General features: G+C 43.1%; 1 protein-coding gene across 1 annotated transcript in view; it reads right to left on the minus strand.

Moving 5' to 3' along the window:
• The window catches only part of NSG1 (neuronal vesicle trafficking associated 1), an 86798-nt gene that overhangs the window by 19450 nt on the left and 51225 nt on the right, over positions 1–16123 (minus strand). Inside the window, exon 4 of the mRNA XM_056555135.1 lies at positions 15994–16104. Within this exon, the coding sequence (XP_056411110.1) occupies positions 15994–16104 (111 nt within the window). The remainder of the gene's footprint in view (positions 1–15993; positions 16105–16123) is intronic.

Consider the following 16123-nt stretch of genomic DNA (forward strand, 5'->3'; position numbering starts at 1 on the left):
TTTAAAGCATCCCTGTAATTTGAAGAAACTTTTAACATATCAAAAGTTTTGATTGGTTGGGGTCTAGGTGTTGAGAACCCCACTAATTGTTTGAACACACCAGGAGAAGCACACAGCTGAGAGCTTTACTCTGCGTCTTGCTGCTCTCTCTATCTCGCTGTGGGAGATGGGTTCCATAGATTTACTGTAGCATCCGTATCCTGTTGCAAGGCAGGAAGAGCAGTAAGCCAGGGAGATACATGCTCGGCTGAGGGCTTCTCCCAGGTGGTTCTTATGATCAGTGGAGGTCTGAACATCCCCACCAATCACAACTTGTGCCATGTCAAAAGTTTTTTTCACAAATGACAGGGTACATGACTTTTCAAAGGGTACCTTGGTGTTCAAACAACTTTTGATCAGTCAGAGTCTGGGTGTTCAGAACCACTATTGATTGTTACAACTAACTGGGAGAAGCAAGCATCTGAGCACTTCTTCTGCCCACTCTCTCCATGTGACTTTAGAAGGTCCGCCATACTTACATTATAAGAACGTCTCGGTAGAGTAGCACAGAGAAGGGAGACATTTTACTTAATGTGGACTTCTCCTGGCTCATTCTAGACATTGGTTGAAATCTAAATATCCAAACCCCTACTGATTAAAATTGTTGTCATGCGTCTAAAACATATCAAATGTTTGTTTAACCCCTTAAGGACCAAGCCCATTTTAACTGTAAGGACCAGGCCAATTTTATTTTTGCGTTTTCATTTTTTCCTCCTCACCTTCTAAAATCCATAACTCTTTTATATTTCCATCTAATGACCCATATAAGGGCTTGTTTTACCATAAAATGTATGACAAACCCCAAAAAATTTTTTTTTTATGAAAACCACAGTTTTGCACATTTTGGAGGTTTTCGTTTTCACACTGTACACTTTACGGTAAAAATGACATGTGTTCTTTATTCTGTGGGTCAATATGATTAAAATGATACCCATGGCTAGATACTTTTATATTTTTGTACCGCTTAAAAAAAAAAAATCTAAAACACTTTTTGTACAAAATCAGTAATCTAAAATCGCCCTATAATGACCACCTATCACTTTTTTTCCGTATATAGGGAGGTATGAGGACTCATTTTTTGCTCCGTCATCTGTACTTTTTATTGATTTGCATATATAAAACTTTTAGAAAAATTTTTATACATTTTTTGGGGAATAAAATGGGACAAAAAAAAGCTGCATTTGGACATAGCACTGATCAGTATTATCGGCTATCCCCTGCTCTGGTCTGCTCGATCTTAGACCAGAGCGGGAGACGGAAGGAGGCAGGTGAGAGGACCTCCGTCCGCCATTACAGATGATCGGATCCCCGCGACAGGCGCTGTGGGCGATCCAATCATCTATTTTAACATGCGCATTGCCGCAGATGTCGTGATCTGTACTGATCACGGCATCTGAGGGGTTAATGGTAGACATCCGAGTGATCACGGATGTCGGCCATTACCGGCGGGAACTTGTGGTGTATGACGCGAGCACCGCTCCGATGCTCGTGGTCATACACAGGACGTAAATGTACGTCCTGGTGCGCAAAGTACAGCCAAACCAGGACATACATTTAAGTCAGTGGTCGTTAAGGGGTTAAAACTTGGTGACCATTTAAGACACTTTTGTCTAGCTTTATACCATCTATTTACAAATGCCTTCCAACTTAGGCTAGGTTCACATGGCCATCCTGCTATTCTCCCGTCATTGCTGCTAAACGGACCATACTAACAGATGGATGCAAACTGATGCAAAGGAATGCCATTAAGTGGCATCCTGTTGAATCAGTTTTTATCCATTTGTATCCTTTATTGGTTGCTCACACCTCTTCTGAGCATGCTCAGAAGTAATAACGGATGCAAACAGATGACATTACAAACTCATTTGTTTGCCATAGACTTCAATGTTAAATTTAATATATCTGTTTCTAATCTAATCTAATAGGAACCAAACTGGTGACAAAGGACTGTAAATAAATCCCATTGACATCAATGGGATCTAATTACAGCCATTTGCAAAAGGCTTGAACGAATTTGAGAACGGGAATGAATTAACGGGGACTGAAGTTAATGTCCACGAGCCCTAAGCAAACCCCATTTATCAGTAAGTCATGCCCCTGTGATCATTGGAATACCTACAGATCACTAATCCTAAAAATCCTTCTAATCACATGATGGCTGTGAAGATGAGTATGACTGGAGCCGTGCTGAGCATCTGTGCGGTTATTCTAATCACATGACAGATGGAGAGGTGGCAACTCCAATATAAATGTCATTAGTAGGAAAATTCCAATGAATACTTCTTACACCCAAGAGTTGATACAATAGAATTTAGTCTAGAGCTTTGTTCTGGGGACACCAGACAGAAACCCCATGAAAGTTAATGGGATCTGTTGGTTTCCGTTGTGCAATGTGTCGTCCTTCTCCGTTTTACTGCATTAAACAGAATCTGCAATGGATGCCCCAAATGGAGCCTCTGACCAAATCTAAACATAGCACTTATATTATTAACCCATCACTAATCATTTGTCCATTCACGAGTCAGTCACAGAAGCAAAGAAAAGACGAACATGTTATCTGCTTCATCATCGTGATATGATTTTATTGCGAAAATAAATGGTTGCCCCCTTAATAACTATTTTCATATGGCAACCTGTGTGATCTTGCCCTGAAGAGAGCAATCATGTATTATTATAGTCCATCTGTCGCTTCAAGAAAAAAAACACAACAACTGGACAAAAAGCCGATGGTTAATGGATTTATTTTCATAATTAAAGAGCATCTAGTCAATAACCAAATCTAGTGTGTTGGGGCAGAGAACTGGCAAGCATGTTGGATTTCAGCAAGCCCTATGCTTTTTTCTGGGGAAGGTAAGCCGCCACCGGAGGTGTCTGGCAGTGGACACATGGACAACCAGAAAGAGCTTAGTGTGCATTTGTATGGGGGTATTGAGATTGACAGCTGTTGGCCAAACAAACTTTTGTTCCACAGCTATCCAGAATGTATGGCCATTAGGCGAGTCTCTTTCTAAAAAAGTCTATAGGGTAGACCTAGTTGGCTAGTTCAGAGAGGGCTTTGACCAGTCAGGGTGACATCTTATGACAGACTGGTCAGGCGTCAGCATTGTAGCATGTATGTATGTGAAGATGGAAGGATGTGGTTGACCCTCAATGGGCAATCATTTAGACTGTATCCACCGTAGCAACCAAAATTCTTGTATTATCACAATACATCGAAAACTACATTGCAAATCGATAAAAAAAATATTAAACACCCCTCCAATTTTGTGTACACAGCTCCTATGTGTCTCTATGGCTAAGCCACTTATCTATATTTAATACAGACCAAAGATTAGGGCTATATTCACAATCCTCTTAACATATACTTCTGATTTATACCTCCAATGGTTAGCACTGGACAGTGGCATCCATCACCGATAGACTCCTATTATAAAAGAAAGTTCTATACTGTGCAGTATACGTTTTGTTTTTTTCTGGATGCCGCTACATGAAATAATGCATTCTGCTATGTTATTCCATGTAGCAAAAAAAGTATATTGACCTATACCAGCTCGATGGAGGCCAAGGGGGCCTTGTGTTGGCCTTTTTTTGGGTGAACTTTAACCTATGGATATATTTAATATATGTATTACTGCAAATACAGTGTGAAAGCAACCTTCATTCTTCGTGCTCAGGGACCAAGCATGTTACCAGACAATAATAACCATCACATAGTGCAGAATGTATTTATTCTATCACCATTTCTACACATACCCACGGCATAGCTTTGCAGTGACACCTTCTACTGTGTGTTAAATAAGCGTCCATACTGCACCACTGTACATACAGCATCATTAACATGCTCAGCACTCGGCGCTGTGACCTGTAGATTAACATTTGCCAGGAGCTTGTTCCGACTATGGATTTTCTTAATTGAATCCGTCTATGTGATATATTAAATGAGAGTCAATTACTGTATTTAACATGAACTTTGCTATCAGGAATTCCAGTATATGACTCATAGAGTATGTAAATTTATAAGTAACTGCGGATTTAGTTCAACGGTGCATCTTCACCCTATATCCATGTGTGCATGATGGATACAGCCAGCACTCAATGGAGACCATTCTAGGCAACAAATTCTTATTTCTGTCTCCCAGGCAGAAGATCTTATTCCTATTCCTGCCCAAGGCAATGATGGAAAGAAAGGAGAGGGTTAGTTTATACTGCAAATGAATGACTGCAATGCAGATTGCATCCATGCTGCAGATACTACAAGAGAAGACCCTTTTCAGGGGCCCTGGTCGGTGGAGATGCGACAGAATATAAAACCTTTACATCCCGTTTAGTGCTTTTAAGCAATTCCATGTTATTGTATTTACAACTTGTTCATTGTGTAGGTAAAATAAAGTCTGGCAATACTTATCTCTAGAGAAAAGGTTCACATTGGAAAAATGAATCCTGTTGGATCTCCATTTTGCCAGTTTAGCCAAGACTTTCCCAAATTTACCAAAGATCTAATGCCAGAGTCAGCTCCAGGTTTGTATGAGTCCTTGGGAAATAGAGTATTCTTAATCCAAAAGGGCGATTCAGGCCCTATAAATTGTGGTGTTACCCCACTTTGTAGTATGTTACCACCCCTTAGTTGGCTCAGAGTTCATGGCGTCTGAATGGAGTAAGAGAGGGTAATTCAAGGCCAGACTCTTCAGACAGTGGCTTAGCTCTCGAAGATCATAAAGGATCAGGCAACCGAATTCCAACGTGCTGGATACTTCTCTCCCATTACTGTACATCATCTAATGGAATGGGGGGCTTTGGTAGATCCCCATACACAATAAATAATGGTCTTGTCCTGCCAAAATTAGACACATGTCTAATGTATGGGGAACTTTACACCCCACAAAAGGTTAGATGGAGCCAATCTGAGCTGTAGCATTCCTTAAACATGGGCCCCATAGCAAAAGCTCTGCAGTATGTATACCCTTACTTACATGGGGGCCAGTAATCATTGACAAATACTTTATGAATTAAGAACAAAATGGTGGATCATGAGTTATTTATGCATTTAGTATTCATTGTTCTAGTATTATTCTGAATCAATTAAGATATGATGAGCTATAGATATAGACAGTGACCCCCCGACTTATGATGGCCCCGACTTACGAACATTTCACATGTTGAAAGCAGCATCAACATATGATGCTTTTGTATGTCAGGGCCAGCACATAAACTGCTGTCTGGCAGCGCAGACTGCTTCAGCTGCTGTCGGATAGCCGTTTAGTGTTCCCCATGTGCCCCTGTCAGTGTCACTCATCTGTCCCCACTGCTCCAAACCGTCCTCTTCATGCCCTGCTGCATGGCCGTCGCTCTCCTTCGTCGTCATCACGTCGCCACGCACGCCGCCCCGTCATCCAACAGGTGCGGCGTGCGCGTCGACATGATGATGGTGAGGGCAGCAGTGACAGTCCGGAGCTGCGGGGACACGTGAGTATAACTTTGCACTGATCCCTCAACATACGATAAATTCAAGTAACAATGGTTCATTCGGATCTAATTACCATTGTATGTTGAGGGATCACTGTGTGTATAGTCAGGCGTCAGCCTCAACTCCCTTCTCCCTCCTTTGTCATCCTAAAGTCTCTCATCCGAAACGCCATCATCCCTCAGACAAAAAACTTTCCTGCCGTGTAGCAGAGCCGAGTCAGTGTCAGCTCTCTGCTATATATGGGTTCTGCTGTACACGCTATTCAGTGTCGGCTCTGCTATACAGACTCTGTAGCACATGTAGTGTCTGTTGTATACACGTGCAACTTTCACAGTTTCGACTCTGCTATACATGCTGTGCAGCGTCGGCTCTGCTATGCGGCAGGAAGTTGCATCTGAGGGAGAATCGTCTGAGGCATGACGGCGTTTTGGACGAGGGAGTTTCGGATGAGGGAGGAGGGAGTTGTGGCTGAAGGATGAGGGTGATTGGTTTGAGGGAGGAGGCGGGACGCCTTTTCACCTGACGGAGGACGGAGTTGCGGCTGACGACTGACAGCGATTGGTCCGAGGGAGGAGGCGGGACGCCCTTTCACCTAACGGAGGACGGAGTTATGGCTGACGACTGACGATGTCCTAAAATTGTCACCGTGTATATATATAATCATAAAATCACTCTTCTGATATGGATGTAGGTTTCCTGGAGCAGCCGCAGCCTCCTTGTGCATGTTCGCCATGGACTCTGCTGTTTCATTATTTTTTTTTTCCTTTTCCCTGAATAGAAAATGTTTCTTTTCTTCCAGAATCCATCTGATTTAATTACTGGGATGAAGGCAGATTTCTTTATTAGTGGAGAGTCCTGCACATCGTGATATCGTTTTCATATCCAGGTATAATTTAGACATGGCTTTGAGCTAATTTCTAGAACACGCTGTGTTATTCTCCACATAATAAAATGTGCTCTTGAGGTTTCCTTTCTTCCCGACCGAATAACTCACAATACAATCCCACCTGGGGTAGTCATATTAGTCTTGCCGCAGAACACAAAGAACTTTTGAAACTTGAAGAATACACTTTCAGATCGAAGCTTTACAGGTCAACAAATACAGAGTGACATCAATGTTTTCTAATGTTAAGTGCACGAGGTCCAGGACGCAGAGTCAGGAAAGGGCAATTACTGGGCGCATTATACCAAGCGGGGGATCGATGGGACTTCAGTCAGAAAGCTCCTCACCCGCTAACCCCATCACAGCTTACGATATTGCCAACCACTTCAAAGACAAGTCTGATGCAATAATGTCATCTTCCTACATCTGCTGCCAAGCAAGCACCCGGTCCTACACCTCACTGCCTGGTTACGGCTGTCGACCCCTATTATCTCCTATGCTTGTTCTTGTCCAGGATAAGAAATACATTGAAAAATAGCACCACACCTGTCCTCAGGTTGTGGGTTGTAATGCAGTTCAGCTCTATTCTCTTTAATAGAGTTGAGCTGCAATACCAGACAAAACCTATGGGCAGGTGTGGTGCTGTTTTGGGGAAAAAAGATGCGATGTTTGTATAATATTAAACAACCAGAAGCACTTTCAATTGTTTATGAATAAAATAATAAACTTAGCTAGATTTTTAACTAAAGAAGCACTTTGGGAAATATATATGTTTTTGTTTATATAGAGCATCATAGGCTATTATTAGAGAATAATGTAGAGGTTCTTGTGTATGCCTTGTGCTTACCTGTTTTATATGATGTTGCAGGCATTGGATAGGCTCCATTTTGGGTGTAAATTCATCACGGACATAGTTCTGTAATGTCTACATTTCCCATAAGACCTGTGGCTGAGGGTGTGGTGTTTGATCATTGCACCTGTTCACCTAATTAGGCTGTTGGTGCTGGAGTTTAGCTAGGTGAACTCATTAGACTCCTAAGTAAGTTGTGATCATTGCACATTATGTGCAGGTTTTGATGAGTTTTTTTTTATTTTTAGAAAAATATTGCCATATATTGCATATATATTATATCATCATAATTGAAGTGTTTCATGAAGATTTGAAGTCTTTTCTCACATTGAATTTTTACTACATTGGCCCTCATTTACTATTGCAAACCCGACATGTTTTGTCGGGTTGTGCACCAGATTCTGTCGCATTGCACCAGAAATTCTGTCTGTGCCAGATGTTGCGCCAGAATTTGCGCCAGATTTGAAAAAATCCGACTAACTCTCCATTTTGCTAAAAAAAAAAAATCACGTGGGGCCCCAGTGATCAGGAGATCACGGGGGGCCCCAGTGGTCAGACCCCCCGCGATCTGAAACTTATCTCCTATCCTTAGGATAGGTGATAAGTTTTTTTTTCCACTGGACTACCCCTTTAATAAAGATCATTTAACCCCTTCCCTAATAAAAGTAAGAATCACCCCCCTTTTCTTATTAAAAGAAAACTGTGTAAATAAAAACAAACATATGTGGTATCGCCGCTTGCAGAAATGTCCGAACTATAAAAATATATTGTTAATTAAACCGCACGGTCAATGGCGTACGCGCCAAAAAAATTCCAAAGTCCAAAATAGCATATTTTTGGTCACTTTTTATATCATGAAAAAATGAACAAAAAGCGATCAAAAAGTCCGATCAATATAAAAATGGAACCGATAAAAACTTCAGATCACTGCGCAAACATACCGGCCCGTACGTGGAAAAATAAAAAAAAGTTATAGGGGTCAGAAGATGACTATTTTAAATGTATAAATTTTACTGCATGTAGTTATGATTTCAAACCAATATTGAAAGTAGGGTATCAATTTATCCGTATGGACCTACAGAATTTTAAGTGCAAAATTGCATAATTGAAAACGTTATGATTTTTAGATGGTGATGAGGAAAAAGTTAACATGCAAAAACGGAAAAACCCTAAGTCCTTAAGGGGTTAATGTGTTTGTCTTAATCCTGGTCCTGCAAGCAAGTGGTATTACCAATAGGCAGAAAATGCAGATCTGCCACTGCCATCCAATATTCCACTTGACGTACTGGATAAAAATAATAAGGTCACTACTGAAAGGCTATATAAATATACAGGTCGCTGGATCTGACTCATATGCCGCTCTCCTACGTCCACCCTCAAGTCAATTATATACTTAGGTGGCTTAGACGCCTACTATTTTTTTTATTCATACAAACATCACCTGTCACCTTACTTTTCTTTTTTTTTTTTTTCACAAATTTTCCGCCCCAGGCTTATGTTTCACACATACCTCTTCACACTTTTCTATGTAGTACACTTAGGTTTTATTTTTTTTACATTTATGTCACACACACACTTTTTTTTAATTGTCACTTCCTTTTCACATATTAATTCACATTAGTTTCTTCATATTCACCTTTCTAACAAGGTTGTAGTAATATTTAGATTTTTTCTGGGATATATGTCCTCGGTTATGGCAGGTAGCACCCGGTAAGTGTGGCGCCACTGTATTTTATTTTTATTGGCCGCCTATAAACCCATCCAGAAAAAGAATAACGAAATGCGTTGGGAGGTGAGGTGGAGGGGTTTGTAACGTTTACATTTTTCACTTGCCACTTTATTTTTGTTCCCTTTTTGTCTGTGGATACTAACATTAATTTACCACAAGTTACATTTTCAAGGCAGCTTATACTGTTAGTGTTTGCATTCATATGTTATGGTATATATTGGTGTATATACAGATGGTAAAATAAGTATTGAACACGCCACCATTTTTCTCACTAGATATATTTTCAAAGGTGCTTTTCACATAACATTTTCACCAGATGTTGGTAGCAACCCAAGTAATTCTTACATATAAAGAGAGCAAAAACTCTGAAATTAAGTTATGTATAATAATTAGAACTGACACAGGAAAAAAAGCAATGAACACATGAAGAAAGGGAGGTGCAAAAAAGCATGGAAAGCCAAGACAACAGCTGAAATCTATCAGTAATTGAAAAGAAATCCAGTCCCTTCTCAGTGCAAATTAAAATCAGCTGGTTCAGTCGCAAATGATGGCTACAAAAAGGTTTCAATGCCAAGGTGTCACACAAGACACATTTCAGGATGGGGAAAAGCAAAGAGCTGTCTCAAGACCTTCAAAACCTAATTGCCACACCACATTTCTAAGGTTCTTATTTAAATATTCCTAAGTGCTGGTCACGTGAGCGCTTGTGCCTACTGAGCCAATGCTTATGAATATTTAAATCCAGCCAGAGGGCCCGCCTCCAGAGCACAAGTCAGCGCTGAAAGAGGAGGACCTTCGGAGGAGCTGGGCTCCGGACTGCAGGTAGGTATAGCAGTCTGAGACCCCGCATCGGTCTCCTGTTCACCCGCACTATAACCTGGTGTATAGGGTTATAGTGCGGGTGAATGGATGACCGTTTTCCTTTAATGTTCCAATGATCACTGTTGGGACCCTAATACAGAAGGGAAAGTCAATAATTTCACCATAAATTTGCCTCGACCAGGTGCTCCTGAGAATAGTTGTCCAAGAGCCAAGGACACTTGTGGAGAGCTTCAAAAAGACCTGAAATTAGGCGGTTCTGTTGTCTCAAAGAAACAATATTTAGTGAGAAAAATGGTCATGTGTCCCATACTTATTTCACCCACTGTATATACCAGAGGCGTAGCTTGTAGCATTTGGGCCCCTATGCAAAATCTGCAACAGGGCCCCATATGCCAAATATAAAACTGGTCTCTTAGGGGCAGTTGTGCTTTGGGGCCCCCTTAGGCACCAGGGCCCAGGTTCGACTGCTACCTCTATAGCTACGCCCCTGGTATATACATATAAATAATAATATTGCACTATGCACTTTTTGCTTGTCTGTTTAGCACTATAATCGCACAATTTCTGCAGTAGCTGCAGATGTTGTGCAATGATTTCACTTTTTTGCTGGTGCTCACACAAGGGGGTGTGGCCTAGCAGAAAGGGTGTCCTTCACGTACAGTTTAACAAATATTCACGTACATTTTAACAAATATTTTCCGCTGCTACAAATTATCTTTATCTTTTTATTGTATCAAAATGTAGAACAGAAGAATGTGTATGCAAAACAGGCCAAGGGCGTAGATGTTTGCATGGATGATGAGCCATACGGTAAGGAAGGGGTTAGTCTGCAGGGATTCTCAAATGACCTAAATGAAGCACCTAGGTCAGTGTTATCCAACCAGTGTGCCTCCAGCTGTTGCAAAACTACAACTCCCAGCATGCCCGGACAGCTGAAGGCTGTCTGGGCATCAGTGGTGTAGCTACAGAGGTCACAATGGTCGCAAGTGCGACCGGGCCCTGCCACTGTACTAAGTGCTACAGCAGCAAGTCCGGCTGACAGCTCGGGCCATCACTGCCAGCACATACTTCTTTTAAAGGACATCTTTAGTGCAATATAACTTATCCCCTATCCGAAGGATAGGGGATAAGTTATAGATCGCGGGGGGGGGGGGTCCGAGCACTGGGGCCCCCTCGGGATCTCCTGGTTGGGGCAGTGGCAGTATGCTGGAAAGGGGGCGAGCTCTAAGGGCCTATTCGCACAGCGGAATTTCTTGAACGTCAACAGGAGTGCGGAATCCCATACAATGGACTTTCATTTGAGGTGGAATTCCACTAGCAAAATTCCGCCATGAGAATAGGCCCTTAAAATGCATCTGTCACAATTTTTTCCGCATGCTGGGTGCAGGCTTCCGCGGTCACCTCGCCCACTCGTTATGCCCCGCCCCCTTAATGCATGTCTATGGGAAGGGGGCATGACGGCCATCACGTCCCCTCCCATAGACTTGCATTGAGGGGGCGGGGCGTGATGACACGAGGTGGCGGGGTGACCACAGAAGCCAGCTCCCAGCATTAGGAACTAAATGTTACGGCCGCTGATGAGCGGAATACCTCTTTAACTCTATAAAACGGTCCTCGCAGCCTAGCAGGGGTTCGTGCCACCAATGAGGATTACAGTGTACAGGCAGTGGTTGTGACAGGCTCAATGCACAGAGGATCACTGTCTGCGCCTCTCTGACACCATGCAATGCTGCAAAAACCTTATGTTTTTACAGAATAAAGCCACAACATTACATAAAAAAAAGTATGGTTAGCATGGGGAAACTAACCCCTGTTGGGCTGCAAGGGCGGTTTTACGGTAATTGATGTGTGTTAAGAAAAAAATCTGCAATAAATAAAAAAAACTTAACCACCGAACTGTACTAACCGCGGTGTCAGATTGTGTGGCAGAGTTATATTTAGAGGGTACAGTGTGTGGCAGTATTATATTCAGAAGGTACAGTATGGTATTATATTTAGATGGTACAGTTTCTGGCAGTATTCATGGGGCACAGTGTGTATCATTATTATATTCAAAGGGTATAGCATGTGGCAGTATTACATTCAGAGGGTATAGTATTTGGCAGCATTATAATGATTATTGTTTTGATATAGAGTTTGTGGATCTGCCGATAAAGAGAGAAACCAATGATGTCTGGGCTTCAGACTCTGCAAAGAGTAGATATCCCTCTTCTCAGGTCACTGATATCATTGTGTATTCTCCTGACTGTCCCATCAGAGCTGTAGTCACTTGTAAGTTCTGCAGTGATAAGTGAAACTGAGCCCCAATCTGTGGCTCTCCAACTGTTGCAAAACTACAACTCCCATAATGCCTTAGATTCTCCAGACATGATGGGAGTTGTAGCTTAGCAATAGCTGGAGAGCAACTTGAACCAAGGTGATCAGTGGGCTCCTTATTCTAAAATGCCCGGGCCTATTTTTGTCCCAGTTCGGCCCTGGCGCAGGGGGGGTAGGGGGGCCCAGAGCAATTTTTTGCATTGGGGCCCTGTGGTTTCTAGCTATGCCCCTGCCGGGCATGCTAGGAGTTGTAGTTTTTGCAACCGCTGGAGGCACACTGGTTGAGAAACACTGACCTGGGTAATGCCAATTACCAACATCTACACCTACATATGCCCCATAATAGCTACTCCCTAGTGACATGCCAATTTTGTGTCTAGTTATGAACTATTTCCCAAATCCGTTCCCATGTAATCTCAAAAGAAAAAGATCAAATGGAGCATGTACTTTTTTTTAAAGCTGAGATTTTACTGTTTTATGTTTTTGCCAAGACGATCGTGTGGAGCTCTGTTCTCGCTTTCTTCTCCTAAACATTATAAAATATTCATAAATGCATAAATTGTAGCTGGCTTCTATGTAGGAGCTTGGTTTCTGAGGGTTGGTGGGAGTGCAATGAGGTCACACAGGTTAGTCTGTCATTGTTTGGTGATGCTACTGAAGGAGAACAATGTCATAGAAACATAGAATGTGTCAGCAGATAAGAAGCATTTGGCCCATCTAGTCTGCCCAATAATCTGAATCCTATGAATAGTCCCTGACCCTATCTTATATGAAGGATAGCCTTATGCTTATCCCATGCATGTTTAAACTCCTTCACTGTATTTGCAGCGACCACTTCTGCAGGAAGGCTATTCCATGCATCCACTACTCTCTCAGTAAAGTAATACTTCCTGATATTACTGCAGAAACCTTTGCCCCTCTTATATAAAACTATGTTTTCTTGTAGTAGTTTTTCTTCTTTTAAATATGCTCTCCACCTATACCGTGTTGATTCCCTTGATTATGTATTTAAAAGTCTCCATCATATCCCCTCTGTCTCTTCTCCTCCTGGTCCTCCGCCTCTATGGTTGTACGTCAGTGACGTCCCATGCGTACAACCATAGAGACGCGGGAGGAACAGGAGGACGGCAGGATCATCGCAGGAGGACGCGCGCAGGCCCTGGTAAGTGACCGGCAGCGCGTTATCTTCTTCAGCGTTCCGGTCACCGCTTGACCGGTCCTGGCACCTACTGCTATGGTCCATAGGCCATAGCAGTAGATTTGACCCCGGGCCAGAGGAGCGGTGACCGGATCACAGTGGGGGCAGCACACAGACATACAGCCTCCAGCCATACACTGTATATGGCTGGAGGCTGTATGTCTGTGGGGAGGGAGGGGGGGGGGTGCTGCCAACCTAATGTGGGGGGAACTATACTGCCAACTAATATGAGGGAACATGCTGGCAACTAATGTGGGGAAACATGCTGCCTACCGAATGTGGGGGGAACTATACTGCCAACCTAATGTGGGGGAACATGCTGCCAACCTAATGTGGGGGGAACTATACTGCCAACCTAATGTGGGGGGAACTATACTGCCAACCTAATGTGGGGGGAACTATACTGCCAACCTAATGTGGGGGAACATGCTGCCAACTAATGTGGGGAAACATGCTGCCTACCTAATGTGGGGGGAACTATACTGCCAACCTAATGTGGGGGAACATGCTGTCTACTAATGTGGGGGGGAACTACAAGGTACTGTACATTGCGGTAGGAGGGGTAGCCTTATATGGCGAGTATATCCCAAACTCTACATTTTAACTGTAAAAGTTGGGGTTTGTCTTATACACCGGCATATACGGTATGTGGGGGGGGGGGGGGGTGGGAGGGGTCCTACAGATACAACCGGCCCTTTGAGGGTGACCAAACTGCTGATGCGGCCCCCGATGAATTTGAGTTTGACACCCCTGTCCTAGAGGGAGCACTGTGAGGTCACATGGACTGAGACATGTTACTTTATGACCACTGGTTGATGTCATAAAGGGAACACTGTGAGGTCACACAGACTTGCAGGTTACCTTATGATCTCTGGACTTGCACAACACTCATTCTAGACGATTCTTGACACCAAGCAATCAAGATGAACCTATGCTACAGGGCTTAAAGGCGTACTCCGCACCTAGACATCTTATTCCCTATCCAAAGGATAGGGGATAAGATGTCTAGGGGCGGAGTACTCCTTTAATGTTTTGCTAAACAAAACGCCTGGTGTTCTATGGTCAGCACGTATTAAGTGTATTGCGAGTGTTAAAATAGTTTGGAAATCATTGCCCTTTACAAGTTATACCACCGAGTTCCGGATTCTGCAGTGGTGGACACATACAGCAACGATGCCCCTATCTAAGAACAGTATACGAGCTCCTGCACCTTTTGTAAGGCCAGTATTCATCCGCCTCAGCACCTATGCTGACTTTGGGCCAACCTGAAAATCTTGACTTGCCCAGGAAGGGGATAAAAGAACCTATTACCAAACCTACCTTTCACCCGATAAAAATTCAGGCCTGATAACAGGATTTACCAAAATACCTAGCAAGCTAAGTCTTGCCAGGGATTTGACCTATTTCCTGGATTTCCCATATCTAACCAAGCTTTTCCTGGATGGGATATACCGTATTTATCGGCATATAACAAGCATTTTTTATGCAAAAATGTTTAGTCTAAAGTCTATCTGCGTGTTATACGCCAATAGACTGTTTGTGACCCCGCAAAAGCCGCTGCAGTACAATGATTTAAAGCGGGCTCTTTAAATCATTGAACTGCAGCAGCTTCTGCCTGGCCAGAGTCCCACTGCCACTGCCAGATTCCTTCCCCGTCCCCAGTTTTACAGTTACATGTCCTGCCGCCGCCACTGCCCAATTCCCTCCCGAACCCCGGTTTTATAGTTAAATATCCCGCTGCCGTCGCGGCCCAATTCCCTCCCCGTCCCCGGTTTTATAGTTATATGTGCCCTGGGGACTGCGGTCCTTCATGCTCCGATGGCCTCCTGATCTGTCACTGTGCGCTGCGCAATGACAAGTGACGTCCTCAACACAACGTCACTCGTCAGTCAGTGCGCGGCGCACAGTGATAGCTCAGAAGGCCACCGTAGAATGAAGGACCGCAGTCCCCAGGGCACATATAACTATAAAACCAGGGATGGGGAGGGAATTGGGCAGTGGCGGGATATTTAACTATAAAACCGGGGACGTGGAGGCAATTGGGCCGTGGCGGCGGCGGGATATTTAACTAGAAAACCGGGGACGGGGAGGAAATAGAGCAGTGGCACTCTGGCCCCACAGAAGCCACTGCAACTCAATGATTTAATGCGCTTGCTTTAAATCATTGAACTGCAGAAGCCGCCAGAAACAGTTTATCGAGGTAACAACTGCACACACACGCACCCTCATTTTTCCAAGGATATTTTGGTAATAAAACTTTACCAAACTTTCCTTGGAAAAATGAGGGTGCGTGTTATAGGCCAGTGCTTGGTATACCCCGATAAATACGGTACGCTTTCTCAAACCTTGGGAAAGAATAGCGACTCTTGATGATCATTTCTGTCACTGTCTTACATCTGGTAACAATAAACTATGTAATTCTTTAGAAAAGGTTCCTTTATACACAGGTTGACCATGATATGTCCACCCCAAGGATATTGATAAGCTTCCCTTAGCCATTTACTTCTGTTGTAAATAGAGCCATGCTTACATTGCCTAAGAAAGTGCCAGCAATCCTGAAGAGACAGAAGAGCAATGAGATTTATCTACGGGAGAGCAAATATTTCTCCTACACTTTGATATTTTGCTTTTGTTCTACACATACGTTCTGCTTGATGTTGACATAAGAAGAGGCTGTTCTTGCTTGTCTTACCTTAAGCACAAATCCCTCAGGACAGGCGTGATCGTACTTGTACACCTTGTAGACTACTAGGAATACCACGCACGCCAGGAACGCCAAGGCGAAGAGAACAAGGACGGTGACCTGTAAATAAAAAGAAAAA

The sequence above is a fragment of the Hyla sarda genome, chromosome 1 (assembly GCF_029499605.1).
Source record: "Hyla sarda isolate aHylSar1 chromosome 1, aHylSar1.hap1, whole genome shotgun sequence".
Taxonomy (NCBI): domain Eukaryota; kingdom Metazoa; phylum Chordata; class Amphibia; order Anura; family Hylidae; genus Hyla; species Hyla sarda.